Here is an 18,618-nt window from a genome sequence, read left to right on the forward strand (position 1 = left end):
TTGTACACCTGAAACTAATAAATAAAAAAATAAAATAAAAAACTAAGGGAAAGAGGAAAAAAAAAAAAAGATGGATGCTGGAGCTATCAGCCATCACATCCACATTCTAGGAAGGGCAGAAAGCAGGAAGGGCAAGAGACGGTACAACTACCTCCTAGCTGAGTTTAAGCAGCTTTTCTGGAAGGTCTACACAAGATTATCTCTTGGTTCAGAGCATAGTCACATTTTCACATGGCCACATCTAGTGAGAAACTGTGATCTGGTTGCACTGTAATCCCAAAATGAAGTTGGAATTCTTTTACTCAGGAAGAATGCATAAGGGGCAGGCAACCAGCAGCCTCAGTCCTCAACTCCCTCAGATATTTGAAGGGAGTGGTCAGGAACTCTTATTAGATAGTTCTTATTAGATCTTTGACCATCTGTCTGGCATACGTATGGTTTCATGTGTATGTGTGCGTAACCACATTCCCTTCTGTTTCATACCGTGGTACTTGAGATAGATGTTGTTAGTGGACCTTAGTGCTGACATGAGGTCAGCTCTCTTTGGATAAAATGTCAGTCATCCTACAGCCTGGTGAAAGAAAACTAAAATTGTTCAGAACTTGAGGAAGAACAAAGTATTGCTCACCTGGTTTTTAAAAAATCTTTTATTGAAGTCTAAAACAGATACAGAAAGGTTAACGTAATATGAGTGTACAGCTTGATGAATTTCCATAAACTGAACACTCCTGGAGTGTCTACCTAGCACCCAGATCAAGAACATTACTTTGCTAACATGTTTCTAATGTCAGCTTAATTCTTTCCGGTTTAAGGAGGAAGAAGGACACGTTTTCTTCAGATTCGCTATTATCTTTCTCTTTTATACTGCCACCTCTACAGCTACAATTTAAATGATGCTCAAGGACTGTGTGATCAGCTAGTGAGAGAAGTACTGAGATGGTCCCACCTCCCTGTAAAAGCAAATGAAGATAGTTCAGGTATGCATTTAAACTACAGTATTGTTAATCTTACTGATTAGATATGAAATTACTTATGTATAAAAGTTGGTTGTTCTGCCCTATTATGATAAATTTTGGACTGACAGCTTCTCAATAGCAAGAACCATTTTTTAAAACAACATTTTAAAAATAAAATTTCCAGAGCTTAGCAATGATTGCCTGCTGAACTGATATAATTGTTTTCTCACAGCCATATTTGTTAGAATATTAGGTATTCAAGTAATTTTCCTTAATATATTTATATTTAACTGTTGCTTAAGGTGGTTTAGTAAAGTGATGAAAATCACTAACTGAGGTATTTTGACTCTTTAAAAATCTGTTTAGGAGTCTGTAGAATATCTGGATTGCCATTTTTAAAAAAGGTACATTTGAATTAAGCAATAACCAGAGTGAAAGCTACATATAGATATACATACAAGTGTATATGTGTATATGTATCTATAGATCTTAAAATGTGTACACTCCTGGTGTGTGTGTGTATGTATGTATATATCTATATTTATGTCTATACCTATATCTGTGTCGACAGATATAGATACATACCGGGGTGCCAACAAAATGTGCCCATTTTAAGAGATGTTATCTAAGTATTACTTTTCAAAGTTGAGTTGAATTATAGTAGCAATGTGTAGTATGACGTTCACTCAAAAGATGGCGTTAATCAAATGAATGCTAGAGTCATTCATTGTTATAGTTTTTCCTTTCTTAAAATGTGTATACATTTTATATATATATACATATATATCACACACACACACACACACACACACACACACACTTACTCAGAGGGTGCCAAAAAGCTGTACACATTTTGAGAAAGGAAAAACCTATTAAAACTATGCTGATGGTAACCACTTTGAGCACCTCTTGTAATTTGAGAAGTCAACCGTGACTTGTATTCATCTTTTGTTATTGGTATATATTGAGTATTACAATTTTAATAGTTTTTTCCTTTCTTAAAATGTGTATACATTCTTTTGGCACCTTATGTATATGAATGAACACATAATGTATTTATAGTGGTTATAGGGTCACAGACCAATAGACGTATACTCTGCATGTGTCTGAAAGGCCCAATGTATCAGGACTTTCTAAATGGAGCCAACTTGGTTTTATGTGGTTTCAACCACTTGTTAATAGATTTCTTACTCTTTGTGATTTTTATCTTTTTAGATTTTTGTGTTAATTATGGAAGAAATGCATGTTTATTTTAGACAATTCTGAAAATACAGAAAAGTGCAAAGAAGAAAATAAAATCACTTATAATTCTACCACTTTTATATACATTTATACACGTATATTATTAGAGCTGTATATTCTATTTTGTAAATTTTTAAAATTTCATATTATGAATATTTTTCAATGCAAATAATACTCTTTTTAAGAAACCCATTAAACTTTTTCCCCGTTATTGCACATTTTAGGTTGTTACCAACTATTTACTGTTTTAAATAATGAATGCTGCAGTGTAAACTTCTGCAAGTATTACTAATTTCTTTAGGATAAATTTCTAGAAATGAGGTTCCTGGACCAAAGAGAATCCACCATTTTAAAACTTTTGAGGCTTACTGTCAAGTTGCCTTCCAGAAAGTTCTGCCAGCTGTATGAGCAAAAGACTTTTATGTGTGATTTTTTTTTTTAACTGATTGGCTAGTCTTCATTTTTTTTTTTTTTAGCAGTATTGTAATTACATGATTTAACTTTCAACGTAAGTTGAACCTAGAGTATTGTATTTGTTTTAGTTTTTAATGATGATTGTTTAAAATATATCAAGCATATCTCTACTAGGTCAGGTCCCCAAGACTACCCCCCAGGTCCAGTGAATTCACAGGGAGGACTCACAGGACTCAGCATATGGTTGTGCTCATGGCTGTCATTTATTACAATGAAAGGATACAAAGCAAAATTAGCCAAGGGAAAAAGTACATGGGGTGGAGTCCAGAGGGAACCAAGCAAAAGCTTCCAAGAATCCTCTCATGGTGGAGTCACATAGGACAGACATTTAATTCTTCCAGCCACAGATTGTGACACCGCATGTGAGATGCTGTGTACCAGGGAAGCTCATTAGAGATTTAATGCTCAGGGTTTTTAATTGGGGGCTGGTCACATAGACATTTTCTGCCTAGCCCATACTAAAATTCCATACTCTTCGAAGGAAAGAAGGTATTCAGCATAAACCACATTGTTTGAGTAAACAGGTCCAGTGAGCCACTGCAGCAGTTAAGGTGGTGGGACTCCTCCCAAAATCTAAGTTCCCAGATGCCAGCCAGAGGTCAACCTTATAAGCAGGCCTTTCAAGTAACCAGGGCTGATATGTTACCCCTTTCCTGCACACTTACCTTATTGAATCAACTGTATATAGTTTTAATTTTTATTGTATAAGTTTGCCATTATTAACGTCGTCCCATATACAGAATTATGCTTTCAAATTTTACTTTGGAATTGATGCAGTTTTACTCTGTTGACAGTATCTTTTATTTTTTTATTTTTATGTTTTTATTTTTTTTAAAAAGATTTTATTGGGGACGAGGAACAGGACTTTATTGGGGAACAGTGTGTACTTCCAGGACTTTTTCCAAGTCCAGTTGTCGTTTCAATCTTAGTTGTGGAGGGTGCCATTCAGCTTCAAGTTGTTGTCCTTTCAGTCTTAGTTGTGGAGGGCGCAACTCAGCTCCAGGTCCTGTTGCCGTTGCTAGTTGCAGGGGGCGCAGCCCACCATCCCTTGTAGGAGTCGAACCAGCAACCTTGTGGTTGAGAGGACACGCTCCAACCAACTGAGCCATTCAGGAGCTCAGCGGTAGCTCAGCTCAAGGTGCCATGTTCAATTTTAGTTGCAGGGGGCGCTGCCCGCCATCCCTTGCGGGAGTCGAGGAATTGAACTGGCAACCTTGTGGTTGAGAGCCCACTGTCTCATGTGGGAATCGAACCGGCAGCCTTCGGAGTTAGGAGCATGGAGCTCCAACCGCCGCTGGCCCTGACAGTATCATTTAGAATCAAGTTGCTCCCAATTAAATTCTGAGTTTTTCATGATTAACATTCCTAGAAATCTTGCCTTTGTATACTTCCTACTGTAAGTTTTACCAAGAGAAAAAAATCTTACCCATATATTTTTAACTGTAATGGGAAGAAATAGTATGGCTTTTTTAAAACTTTTAGTGACCAAATGAAAAATACTGCTTTCAGGCCAATAAAATTTTCTCAATATCCCTTTTATATATACATGAATTTTTAACAATACTTTTGAGCGCCTGCTATATGAGAGGTGGAGTGGTTGGTACTAGGGTATATAGTGACAAGATAGAAATGGTCCATACACATATAGAAGTAATATTCTGGTGAATATGTACCAAGTGACTTCTGGAAAAGAAAGATGTTTTGCTATTGTTGGGGCCATAAACTTCATTAAAGTAATGTTAACTTAGTATTTATATATATTTAATAGTTTTTAACTATTTCAAATTTCTGAATGCCAGTTTATATTTTGAGTTTTGGTTCTCAAATAGGGATGATACATGTTTGCTCCTGTTAGTTTATATCAGAATGACCTCAGGAATCCAGATGTAAGTTACCGCATACTGTCCCCCACCTTCTCCCTCCACCGCACACATTCCTTTTGTTCTACCTCCCAAAGGAATCATATAGTGAGCCATTCTTACTAATGGGAATATATCATAATTCCAAGATCTGATGGTACAGAAAAAAGCATTGAAATCACTGTTCTGTTGCTTTCCAGATTATCTTTGTAGTAAGCTTTGCGTCCTTCATCAAAGTAAAAAAATTGGAAAGGGAAGGAAGAAGGGAAAATAAACAACGAAATACCAAGCTTGCAGGTCCACCAAGGCTGGTGGTTTGTTTTGTATAGATCCCTCCATGTTTTCCAATAAAACTAGTAACTTAAAGTCATAAACAGTTCCTAAGTGTATGTGCTCATACTTATGAGCTAACTCCTTTTGTTCTATTGTCTTCAGGAAATATAGATACCTGTTATAAATTAGCTTGTACAGGCCGTGGGTGCTCATCCCAGAACAAAATTTTAATTGTGATTTTCTTGTATAATGTTGGGCTCTTAAAAATTACGACTTTTTGATAGTTGAATCAGAATCTCCTTTGGTCACGTGCTGTATCCGTTAGATCCTGGGACGTCTCAGTGTGTGTCTGGAATGACTGGAAATGTCCATCCCGAGGCTGCCGTGAGGGTTATCCAGTCCATGGCTCGGTTCATGGCCGCCTATTTCACCAATCAGCTCCTTTGCATTTTGCCACCTCACAACGTGAATGTCCTTCCTCCCCTTCATATTAAAACAGGTAATATAGTAAATAATTTCCTCACCTTGTTTTGCACAGTGTGTTTAAAATCACATTGTACAGTGATCATTATTTTATAGAAATAATACTGTTCCAGCTTGCTGTCTGACACACAGGGAATGCTCAGTGACTATGAATGAAAAAAATCTGAGAAAGGTGTTTGCTTGGATTTGTTTTTATTGAATATGGATTTTTAATCACAAATTTTGGACAAATTGGCATTCATAAAATTTTCATTTTTAAAGTAAAAGGGCTGCCACCTGCATTTATGTAAAAATAGGGAAATTTAACAAATTTTGAGTATGCTGATTTTCTTTTATTGAGTTTAATTTTATTGGTAAAACTTTTATAATTTTATTGGGATCATTTACTTTGTTCTGTTTAATCATTTCATTAATGGGGTCAAAAATGTACCTGATATGTGCTGAGTAACTGCCCTGCCCTCACGGAGATAAACACGTATACAAATTTTTCAGAAAATTAAATTGTTCGAGTTCTTTTAATAGTACAGTGCTTTTCTCAGTGAATAAAAAAGTAAGAAAATTTTAGTCAATCTCCTCTCTGCCCATGCAGAATCACGCATTCAAGTGATTGACTAAATTTTTTGTTTCTATCCAATGTGTTTGTCAGAGCTAATAAAATGATAGTGTTTAGTGTGGGCAGAGCCCATGTAGGACACATGAGAAACTAATTTCAACGAGCAGAAACCCACACATATCATTTACCAATTTTATTTTGAATGAATGAGTGAAAATCTTAGCAATATGTGTTTTAGAAAAGTAACAGTTATGTCATCATGTTTTCAAGTTGCTTATTCAAGTTACTTTAATAAGGGAAAGGTATATAGAAGGCTACGGAGAAGGATATTACCCTTTGTATTTAATCCCAGGCTAGACTAAGGTCTTGTCGGTTAGTCAGGATTACTGAACATCACATTTTTCTACTTTCTTATAAACATTAGTATGTTGAACACTTAATGTGCTTGAGTATTACCTCAAGTTACTTTTTTATTGCATGACAGTATGAGGAATGCAGAATCTGGTAAAATGCAGTCTCTGTTCCCCAGATGTCATAATCTCGTAGGATAAATAGGCATGTATTTCAGGGCAGCCACAATAATAAACTCTGTACTGTGACCCAGTACATTTAAGTGTGTAAGTATGTTTATATTTGACACAAAAGTTTCACTAAACTGTATTTACCTTTATTTTGCTTAATGCACTCTGATACTCTCTCTTCTGTTTCTATGTCTACTCTGTGCTGTTTCATTTTTTTAAGAATGTTAGCATTTGCTTCATGATCCACTAATGAGGCACATTCTTTAGTATTAAAAAAAAACGATTCTAGGATATGTTAAGTATTATTTTAGTCCATTTTGTTAGTATCTTCCTTGTTGTGGTTTTGTGTTGAAAATACTGATTGAAGAGATATATGTACTCATGTAAGGAGGTGTGAGTTCTGATGTATGTAATTGTCATATCCATTTTCTTTAATTTACTCACAGAGCAATCCTTACGATTGATTCCTCTGCAACGCTCCAAGGTGGCCAGTGTTGTTAGAGATCAGAATCTTTCTAATGTGTGGACAGTTGAATATGCCCTTGAATTATTATTTATTGGTGGCCTGGTTCCAGAAGCTGTGTGGTTGGCACATAAACTTGGAGACTGGAAGACATCTGTTTCAATTGGTGTGGCCTTCCAACTGTTCTGTAAACTAGATAGCAATTTCACGAGGTATGTATTCTTGGGCAATCTTAAGTTAAGAAATAGTGTAATACTGTCATCTGAAATGTTTATTTCTCTTCATTTACACATTTTGTGGAATTTTTAGTTCAGCATTGTCCAGTAGAACTTTCTTCCGTGATGGAAATATTCTATATGAGCTGTCCAGTGTGATAGCTACTATCCACGCATAGCTATTGAGCACTTGAAATGTGGCTGGTAAGACCAAGGAACTGAATTTTCAATTTAATTTTAATTCATTTACATTTAAATAGCTACGTATAACTAGTGGGCTCTGTCTTGGACAGCTCAACGGTATACTTATTTGTATTAAAACGTTTATTTACAATATTTATTTGTTAGTAATGCCCTCAAAGAGCTTATAGTCAATGGGAGAGTCCATTGTCCATCCCAAATAGAACTTGAATTTTAAGCTAATCATACTTATCTCTGTGTTTTAACTTTTGGATATTATGGTATTGCTGTGCCTTTTATATGCTTCAATAATTCAGCATATATTTATTATGTAACCTCTCGTTACCAAGCTCTACCTATGCCAAGTATATTAGTGGATATAAACTTAAATGGTACATAGTTTCTATGCTTAAGGCATTTATAGTTTAATAGAGAAAATAAGACAAAACATTGTAATTTACATAGCATGGTAAGAAAAGTGCCAGTGGTATAGTGGGGAAAGCAATAATACCAAGTGAGGGAAGGACAGGAAATACTTTATGTAGTCCAATGTCATTTGAGACGGGCATTAAAGAGAAGACAGGATCTTGACAAACTAAGTAGCTCTAGGGAGAGAGAACATTCCAAACACAAGCAAAGGCATACGGCAAAACAGGTTTGGTTCAGTTTCGACAGAGTATGTACTCGTATGTAGGAAATAAGGATGGGGAGATATTTTAGGACCATAATCATGGAGAGCCTTAAAACTCTCCTTAATGCAGTGTTTCCTTGATTATTCATCCTATGTTTAGGAAAGAAATGAAAAAAGTGAATTTCACTGTTTCTTAAAATGTCATGATTCTTTTTAAAATTTGGTTTCATTTCCCTTAATTTGATGTGTTTTCAGGTTCAAGAGAAGGGGTCAGAATCTACCATTAAGTATGACTCCAGCACAGATTTTCCAGGAAAAACTCCAATGTTTTTTAGGTCAGCCAGCATCTTTGGAGGCAAAAAATGAAATGGGCTCAAAATACAAACAATTTACAGGTGTGTTACCTACATATGGTCTAATACATATATCAGGTTAATAATATATAAATGATGTATTATAGAAATGTATACTTGAAACCTATATAATTTTACTAACTAATGTCATTGCCAATAAATTTAATAAATAAAAGAAAATTTAAAAAGCTTATAAACACCCACAAATATGTTAACACTTTGAAATAAGATTATCAAATATAAAAATATGCTATTTATTTTTAATCATGGGAGCATCCAAAACTGATGCCAGCTCAAACACAGTGGTCAATTACTGAATCATATTCCAGTTTTCCATACATAGCTTTATACTAGTTGTATTTTGCTGCATTTGGATTATTTTCTTTTGTAGTCATATAATCATAGAATCTCAGACACGGAAGGGTAGTTAGAAGTATTTAGTTCAACTCTCACCTAATGCATAAATCATAGAGTTGGTTTTGTTTTTAACTTGAAAAGTTCAAAGTGGTATTACAAAATTAAATATAATATAAATATCACATAGATTTTACCCAGGTGCCTATAAAATTTGTCTGTTTTATAGATGGAGGAATTTAGACAAAAAGTAATGAACTCAGTTATTTAAAGTTTTGTATATAGTGATAAAACCAGGACTACTGTGGGACCCTTTGTTTTCATTAGTGCTATTATCCATTAGGGAGTGAGACTTGTAACTCTAGATTCCTAGGACTTACTAATTATAACTTCTCTTTCTGGAAAGAACTCAGAATTATGACTGAAAACTTTTCTTTGATGCTTTTCTGTCACGTTCTTTTTTTTTCTGTAGTAAATGTTAGTAAATGAAAAGATAACATAACTACATGAAAGTTGGTTTTGAAAAAAAGGACTGAAAAATTCTAAGTCTGAACTTCTAGGTCTGGCAATATGTTGTTTTAGATGATCTCCCAAAATAGATAAAATGCGTTCTATATAAAATACAAAAATACACACTTAAAGGCTAAGCTTTAAAGAAATTAAGGGAAATTTCCGTGAGTCACAAAGAGGAAATAAAAACTCAGTAGATTCCACCCCTAGATATTTACCCAAGAAAAATAAAAACATGTCCAGCTGAGGACATGTATATGACTTTTCTTAGCAGTTTTTTCATGATAGCTAAAAATTTGAAACTGCCCAGATGCCCACAACTTGTGAATGGATAAACATATTGAATGTATCTGTACAATGAAATAATAAATAATAAAGAGGAACAAACTGCTGATAACATACAACAACATGGGTGAATCGCAGAACCAGTATGCTGAGAGAAAGTCAGAAACAAAGACTACATACTGTATGATTCCATTTATATGACATTTTATTAAAAGCAACACTATAGGGACAAGAAACAGGTCAGTGGTTGCCTGGGAGTAAGGGGAGAATTGACAACAAAGGGGTAAAAGAGAACTTTTTTGGGGTGATGGGAATGTTCTTACAGGACAGTATAGATTAGTCACAACTCATTATATTTAAAAAGGTGTATGTAAATTATACCTCAGTGACCCAATTTAAAAATGAAAAACTCAGCAGATGGTTAATGAACTGAAGATGAATTTAAACTCTCTCTCCATATGTGTATATACACACTATAAATATATTGTGTGTGTGTGTGTGTGTGTGTGTGTGTGTGTGTGTGAGACAGAGAGAGAGAGAGAGAGAGAGAGAGATAAAAATGCATATATACAAAATAGGAGTAGAGAAAAGAGATGGAAAATATGAAAGAGAAGTTAAACCTTATAGAGTATAAAATAGGAAGACACAACACATGTCTAATAGGAGTTCCAGTATATTTACACCAAATTTTGGATGGTGGCTACCTCTTGAGAGGAGGAGTGGAATGTGACTTCCTAATATAGAAGTTCCTAAGTCTCCAGGTCTGCCACCTGCATCCCCTTGCGTTATGCTTCTTGGGACACGTCAATATTTACATAATTGAAATCATGCTGTATGACCATTTTGTATTTTTCTTTTTTAAGGTTCATATTATAAGTCATTTTTATTTTATTATAAAAGTACTGTGATTGACGATTAAGAAAAAGAAAAAAATTATCCTACTGCCTTTATATGATGTTTTGTGTTATTTTGGTGTCTTTTTTGACATTTTTCTCCTATTCATATTTTTTCATTTATTTTGACTCATGACTGTATTCCAAGAATATTTTTGTTATATCATTCTTATTACAGTATCTTGTATAATTCTGGGGAAAGTCTTGTGCTCTGATTGCCTTTAATCTTAAAGTAACAGAATAGTTATTAAATTTCTCTCTAGAAGTTTGGATGCTTTTCACTTCAGCCAATATGTTCATTTTTGACGATCAGCTTTTCAGATGCAAGATTTCATCCTACAAAGCAGCATAAGAAGTATAATATAAGTTTTAGCTATTTTATCTCATTTTGCTTTTGGTAGATCCCATTGAAGAGGAAGATGCAAATCTGCTGTTGGGTTCAGTGCAGGAAGTACTGCGAGCAGCAGTGATGGCCGATGCAGACATTCTCTCAGAGACCTTTCAGCTTCTGATGACCTCTGCCAAGGACTTCAGTAAGAGACTGTGGGGCTTAGTGCCGGTCGGCCTGTATCTTCCGGCTCCTCCATTATATTGTCCACAACCAGCTATTCTTAGTGAAGTAAGCTTAGCATTTAATCTTTTGAGTTAATTTAAAGTTGACTTGATTTTGCCCAATTTTTAAATAATCAACCTGATAATAATCTTCAAGCTAAGATGCAAGCTCTGAAGACAAACTTCCGGATCCCAGCTTTGCTGTTTATTAATTGTGGAATCTTGGGTAATGTACTTAACAGCTGTTTAAGTTTCCTTATGTGTAAAATGCAGATGATGATAGTGCTTCCAATAGCATTATTGTGAGGATTAAATAAGATGTCCTGTAAAAGCTTTTACCGTAGGGCCTAGGACACATAGTAAGCATTCAACAAATGTTAAAATTATTGCAATAATAAAACAAAATTAGAGATATTTCTCTATATCCAGATTTTAAAAACTACACTTTTGTTTAGGATAACAAAATAACGAACGTCAGAATTTAGAAGCCATACATTATTTCAGTGTTTATTCACCTCATTGACTTTGCCTCTTTTGAAAGAGGCAAATAATTTGTTTTTTTTGTTGTTTTGAGATATAATTTTTATCTCCTGCACTATTCAGTTGTCTTACAAATAGCAGTGCTATATTCCTCTTAGGAACTTTCCTTCTGCTCTTATTGAAAATCATAACATTGTAGTTAGCTATTTTTAAGATTTGAAGTGTTAATGTAAATTATTTACATTTAAATTATTTTAATATTTGATTAATATTTTGAAGTGAGTCTGGGATTTTCTTTTCTACTTAGTGTTTCAGTATTAGCAACTTCTATCTTTCTCGTTTTTTCTCTTGTTTTTTTAGAGCTGTATTCTCATTTGTTATATTTAATATTTCAATAGGTTAAAAACATTTCATTTATTGATATTTCAAATGTAATATATTACAAATGTAAGGAATAAATAGTCCGTGGTATTTCTCAGTAATTCCTCTTTCCTCTCACATTATTCTTCAATATATTGGTTTAGAAATTAGAAATCGCACTGAAGGTATTTTTGGATGTTGTGCTGATATTAGTTTGAGTGGTTACTATCCTTAGTAGTGCTTCATTTTATTATTTTTCATTAAAATCTTCAATGGTAGGATTTTTCTTAAATGTCACTCTGTATCAATTAGAACCTCTTGGGTTGGAAGCACATAGTAGAAAACTTGGTCAAAACTGGCTGGCATAATTGAGGAGCGCAGAGGTAGCGCTCAGTTATGTTACCAAAGACATGGGCTCTTTCTCTCTAGTTTGCTTTTGAAGATATCAGCTTCGGCTGAAGGCTGGCTCCCTTTGTGGGAGCAGAATGGGTGCCAGCAGCTTCTAAGGGCACTTTATCCATGTCCAGAGGGAGAAGGGAAGGGAGAAAGAAAAAAAGTATCTCTCTCCCAGCATTCGATGTAGTACTGAGAGACACTCTTCTGGAAATGACTTAGGTCACTTGTCTATCCTTGAATCTGTTACCTTGGCTAGGAATAATGCAAGATAGATACTGCTTGGCAATCAGCATCTTCCCTGGAAGCTGGGGATGTGGGATCAGTTCTCCCTGGATCAGGTAGGCTGTGTAGGGGAGGGGCAGATACCCAATAAAAACAGAGAACAATTAAAAAGTGGCACTGGTTGGTGGACATTGGGGAAGCAGATGTTTACAACATATTATCTCATTTTCGGGGAAATTAATCTTTAGCTACTGACTTGAATAGTGTTTTTTTAACAAACATTTATTGGATGCTACTACATGTTGGATTTTATTCTATGCACTAGGATAATACAAAGGCGTATCTCAAAGCTTTTGCTCTTGGGTAGTTCTCAATGTAGTGAGGAACAGATACATAAATCAGTACAGAGTAAATTAGTAAAAGCTGTAATGGAAGTCTGAGCAAAGTGCCATCTTAGCAGAGTTGGAGGACTTCACAGAGGAGGTGACATTGAAATATGAGTAGGATTTTTCCAGGGAAAGGAAGGAAAAAGGCATTCTCCTTGAAAGGAGCTCTCTCTGCAACATTCCACCGATGGAGTCAGGAGTGGTGGCCTTTAGCTGTCATAGGCGAAGATTTGGGATTAGGGTCGATTAGGTCCTTTACATTGTCTGAGGGGAGAGAAATGTTTGCTTGACACTAGAAATAGCTATAGTTGAAATCTCTGAGGCCATGCCTCAAATTTTTCTTTATAAATCTCCAGGAACATTCTAGTTTGAGAAGCACTATATTTTCACTTTAACATTTAAAATTTTTGTATTACTAGCTATTAAAATTGATTTATTTTTCTCAGGAAGATGGTGGTGATCTTCTTTTAAAAGCTGAAAAAGATAATCGCCAAAAGCTGTCTGGAATCCTTCAACGTGTTCTCCTCCTCTTCCGGGCAGCGCGGTGTTCTTTTCCTGTAGCACAGTGGTACATCTTGCAGTTGAGATGGGCCAGAAAAGTCATGCAGAAGGTATGGAGATGTCTCAGTCATTTAAGTGCTATGCTAAGTAATCTGAATGTACTAATATCTACTAATACTTATAATTGTGACATTTTCTCAAAGATTCCTGCCCTATAAATCCATAAATATCATATTTTTATATTTATATTTTATATTTTTATATTTATATTGTATACTTATGTCATAAATACCAAGTTCTTTTCTGCTGAAAGATAAGGACTTTGAATTGGGGCTCTGTGTTAGTCTCATCCTGTCTGGCAATAAAAAGTGTGAGCTAGTCAGTTAGTTAATTCCAGGTGATTTCAGTTACATTTTAACCCCTACAATAATTGAAGATTTAAAATCAAGTCAGGGTTTTTCCCCACTTCTGAAGGTGTTTTATATGCTCTGCGAGGGCTTATGTGAGGTCAAACCATGGGAAGTTAGATTTAGTTCTTGGCGAGTATTTCCTCTTAGTGGTCTCCACCAGGCAGTCTTCCCTTGCTGTCTTCTGAGGTGTGCATTTCGTTTTGATTTTTGGGCTGTCATCTCTACACTGACTTCAGCTGAACTGTAGCTGTATTTTTACCTGATCTGCTCAGATGTCCCTTATCCAGCTGCAAGTCCTTTGTAGGCCTATTGTCTGTGTCTCTGTGAAATGTGGAAATAAATATTAACCTCAAATATCTTTAATTTGACCCTTGATTAAATTACATTTAAAACAAGAATCTACAACTTTTTAAAGTAAGACCCCTTAGAGGGACTTGAAGAAGTTTTTTTTTTAATCAAATTGTTTTTGAAAATTAGCTTTTTTAAAAGAGAAACATTTGTGAGATTTACATACAGCTACCATGAAAATATAAGTTAAAATTATATTTATTCTAGATCTTGTCATCCAAAGTTATTTTAAGTAGTTTTACTTAAGGAGGGCAGAGTTTTATAGAAAGGCTTATAGAAAGGCTTGTTTCAATCGTTTCAGGAACTATTGAGCCTGAATGTTTGTTATAGGAAACTTCATTTTAAAAATTGTTTATTGTAGAAAACTGTTTACTTGAAGTTGTAAATTATATTTGCATGAAAGGTTGATCTTACCAACTTCTGACAATAATATCACTTAATTCAGTTTTGAGTAACTCAGCTGGCATGTAAAGACTGTGTGGATTCCCTTAAAATTAGCAATACAGCTAAAGACATTCCTCCTTGTAAAACATTTTTACTAGTAATAAATTATGAGAGATCAAAGCATGGTGCAAGTAGTGGGCAGAATTCTAAAGATGCTCACAGGACTCTTCTGGCCTGGTTATTCAAACACATCTAGATACTGCTTTAATTTGACCAGAAGGTTCTTTACAGATGAAATTAAGATTACTAATCAGGTGACCTTAAAATAGGGAGATTATCCTGGTTTATCTTGGTGGGTCCGATGGTATCACAAAAGCCCTTAAAAGAGAGGCAGAAGAATCTGTCAGTGACATGCAGTGGAAAAGGAAGGACCGAGAAACAAGGCAGAAGGGGAGATTAGAAGAGTGAGGACACAACTCACCCTGCTGGCTTTGAAGAGGGCCATGATCCAGGGAATGAAGGCATCTTTTAGAAACAGAATGTTCCACAGCCTAGCCAGCAGGTAGTACGGCTGATTTCAGGGGTATTTTCTTACATAGTAAAGGGACCATGCTGTGTTCTCCATTCTCTATGGTTTTTCTTACCTGCCTTATTTGTTGCTTTATAGTTTCCTTAAAAAATTGATTTTTATGACTGCTAATTTACATTTTCTATCATTCTTTATTTTCAGATTCGAATGAAAGGGTCCCTTCCTTCATTGAGTCCTTTCCCTCAGTCGTTACTTAATTACTGTAAAGGAGGTGTAGCATTCTTTCAACCTGGAGCAACTGGTGACCACAAGCTTGATGATGTTTCCATTAAAGCAATAGGTTTGTCCAAAATTAACTGCTTGCTTAGAAATTAGGCCTAAATATTAATAACAATATATCTTACATTTGATTGGGAAAGTTTCCATATAACAGAACACTATACTGGCAATGAAAAGACAGCATATATGAAAAGACCACCATAGAGAGATATCCAAAATACATTAGGTCAAGAGGAAAATTGCAAAACAGCGTAATATCTTTTTATATATTTTTGTGGGCTAGTGTTGCTTCAAATAACAAAAATTGTTTGATATTGAAAATTATGTTTAAGTTTTAAACTTAAATGCCTATCTATAAGTGACTTTCCGAATAAATTAACTATATAGTATTAAGTAGAACTATGTATTGTCTTAAAAAGATTTACAGGGCTGCCCGGTAGCTCAGGCAGTTGGAGTGCTGTGCTCCTAACACCCAAGGCCTCCGGTTTGATTCCCACATGCGCCAGCTTGGCCTGTGAACAATGGCTGTCCCTGGAGCTGGGCTGCCATGGGCTGCCATGTACTACCGTGGGCTGATGTGTGCTACTGTGAGCGGCGGGTCACCGCCGACCAACGATCGGCAACTGAGACTGCCTCAGTGGGTGGTACGCAAGGCTCATAATACCAGCATGGGCCAGAGAGCTGCGCCGTACAACTAGACTGAGAAACAATGGCTTAAAAACTGGGGGGTGGGGGCATAAAAAAAAAAAAGATTTACGGTATATTGTGAAGTTTAAAGCAAGTAAACTACTAGTAAATAAAGTAAGATATTTACTCTTAAAAATGTTTTCAATATTTTCATGCAAATGACATTCATAAAATATTGTAGAATAATATGCATGAAAATTCTGGAAGGCTTTCCATGACTTTTATATAAGTTGCTGACAATGAGCATATGTTTCTTTTATAATCAAAAAAATAAAGACAGTAGTGAAGTTATTATAATATTAATGTACATACTCATACAATCTTCTTTCGTATTTGTATTTCTAATTTAGGTTGCTTCAGAGAACTTTGTGCCTTGTGTTGGATGCTGCATATCCGTGATAAGTTATCCTATTGTTGCAGGCAATATCAGAAAGCAAGAGAACATGTGGAGGGAAAGAAGGTATTTACCTGCAAAAGAATAAGAAAAATGAACAAGCGTTACTCATAAAATTATTGCTTGACAGATTTTACTGTTTGTAGCAAAATTTTCTGTTGAACTCATTCTGGTCTGTCCATCTAAAGAGAAATGAATTTTTTCAATATCTATTTAGAACCTTGAAGTGGAGTTTGATTCCTGTATGGTTGAGCACTGTCTCAGTGCCGTGGAATGGGCTTATAGAATGCTACCCTTCTCTCGTTTTTTTAATATTGAAGAACTTATTCAGGATCTAATTTTGAGCCTTATTGGAGAACTGCCACCAATCAAAAAGGTAATGTGAATGTAGGTGGAAATAAATTAAATCATAATCAGAGACTTTGAAGGATTTTTATTTTGTTTTAATTAAGAATGATGTTGCTCATAATATTCATTTTTTAATTTTTCTGAAGGTAGCAGAAATTTTTGTGAAAGCATTTCCTAATCCTGAGGACATAAGGGTTCCTTTAAGAGAAAAATATCACTCTCTTCAACAGAGACTCAGACACTACGTGGTGAAAGGTATTCTTTGTCATTTCTTAGAAATCTGATAAATTGCTGAAGATTCTCATTTTGTCTTGATAGCATTTATTTCCCAGTGCTTATGTTTTTATGCATGTCTCCTTTCCTTGGAGATAGGAGTCTGAAAAGGCAGAAGCACTTCCCATTATAGAAGCACCAGTTCTGTTGCTTTGGAACCAGACAAAGTTGGCTTCATGTCGTGGCTCTGTCAGTTAGTAACTGTGACCGTAGGCAAGTTTCTCAGTCCCTCTGAGCCTCATTCCCTTATTTGTAAAATGACTATATTAATACCTGCTTTATGCATGTGTACTGAAAGGGGATTAAATAAGATAAAATATGTAAAAGGAGAATACAGTGCTTTGCATAATGTAGATACTGTATTGAAAACTAGTGCCCTTCCTCTCCCTTTCTTTTAAGCTTCTAATTTTGTCCTATACATGCAAGATGACCTTGTGGAAATTTTCTTTTTTATTGTGGTAAAATATACATAATATAAAGTGTATTTTTAAGTGTATTGTTCAGTGGCATTAGGTACATTGACAATGTTACAGAAATTTTTAAAGAATTTAAATTACCCTCTTTTTAAGAACTGTAATTTAGTCTTTCTAGTTATGTCCTATGATTGCACATTATTGCATTAATATACTATATTATATTTGTGTTTTATATTTTTCTTAAGACTTTTTTGATATCCTCTAAAATGTCCTGTTTATGTATTAATAATGTTTAAAATTTTCTCTATAGGCAGCCTTGAAAATTTTTCCTTCCTATTGTTTCCCATTACTTGAAGTCAGAAATGTGTCTTTGTTTCTTTGGCTAAAATTATACTCTGAGGGAATAGAAAAAACATTAGTGATTCTCTTTATAATTATCCTTCTGCTTTTTGAGGTAGTTAAATTACTACTTAATTTTTTTTCCCCAGGGTACACGTTTCTATAGAGTCTGGGTCCTGTTCCTTTTATTTTCTTTGATGGACCTTCTCTAGCTTCTGCATAAAGTTTGGACCATAGCTTTCTAACGAATACTGAAGAAAGCATGATCTGTAAGAGTGTGGAAATAAGTCTTAGTTGTCAGTTAGATTTCATGTCCCCAGGAGGGATCAGAATTGGGTTCCCTTATGTCTTGAGTTGAAACATTTTAATGAACTGTAAAGCCTTTCATTCTTTTCTTTCTAGGTCCTCAAACTGAGGAAATGATGTCTGTTATCATGCATTCTACCCATAAAGTGAGGGTGAAAGCCCTAAAACGTGTGCAGAGAAATATAGGTTCTTTTGAGATGAATGTATGGGAACCAATTGAAGAAAAACCAGCTGAAGTTCCAGGTTTTGACAGGTTTTCCCTGGGGACGAGTTTGAGCAGGAGCACACTCACAGAACTGGGGAATTCCCTGGCCCACACTGATGCTGATACAGCAGATACCATCTCTGAAGCTCTGTCGGTTGAAGAAAAAAGTAGGATGCTTTTCTGTCAAAGGTACAGTTGAGATCTCTTAATAGCAAGCATGCACTTCCTTTGGTAAACAACGTTTTCAATATTTTCATGCAACTGATGAATTCATTTCAAGTCCCAGCAACCTCACTCGTTGTACTATTAACAGTGGGAATGGTCAGTGCTACCCGCCCCACTCACAAGGATGTTAGGAATGTGAGGTGACACTGTACATTTGAAAATCCGTTAAAAATATTGTTGAGATATGAAATAATTTTTTCACCTGAAAATATAAAATCAAATGAACATATAGAATTCTAGAGTTCCCTGGAGGACTTTTAGTTCTTTTGGTAATCTTTACACTTAAGTCATGAAGGGTTTCGGGTTAGCTATATCATTTTTAGGTTTCCAGGG

At 35.1% G+C, this 18,618-nt stretch overlaps 1 protein-coding gene across 4 annotated transcripts in view; it reads left to right on the plus strand.

Moving 5' to 3' along the window:
• Window positions 1-18,618, plus strand: part of CPLANE1 (ciliogenesis and planar polarity effector complex subunit 1) — a 98,505-nt gene that overhangs the window by 21,641 nt on the left and 58,246 nt on the right. For all 4 annotated transcript variants that reach the window (XM_081053900.1, XM_081053902.1, XM_081053901.1 and 1 more), the window contains 11 exons: window positions 813-977; window positions 5,130-5,303; window positions 6,808-7,036; window positions 8,106-8,245; window positions 10,647-10,864; window positions 13,088-13,252; window positions 15,015-15,153; window positions 16,130-16,239; window positions 16,391-16,549; window positions 16,668-16,776; window positions 17,952-18,249. In XM_081053900.1, coding sequence (XP_080910026.1) covers window positions 813-977; window positions 5,130-5,303; window positions 6,808-7,036; window positions 8,106-8,245; window positions 10,647-10,864; window positions 13,088-13,252; window positions 15,015-15,153; window positions 16,130-16,239; window positions 16,391-16,549; window positions 16,668-16,776; window positions 17,952-18,249 — 1,906 coding nt within the window. The remainder of the gene's footprint in view (window positions 1-812; window positions 978-5,129; window positions 5,304-6,807; window positions 7,037-8,105; window positions 8,246-10,646; window positions 10,865-13,087; window positions 13,253-15,014; window positions 15,154-16,129; window positions 16,240-16,390; window positions 16,550-16,667; window positions 16,777-17,951; window positions 18,250-18,618) is intronic.

The sequence above is a fragment of the Rhinolophus hipposideros genome, assembly GCF_964194185.1.
Source record: "Rhinolophus hipposideros genome assembly, chromosome: 7".
NCBI lineage: Eukaryota > Metazoa > Chordata > Mammalia > Chiroptera > Rhinolophidae > Rhinolophus > Rhinolophus hipposideros.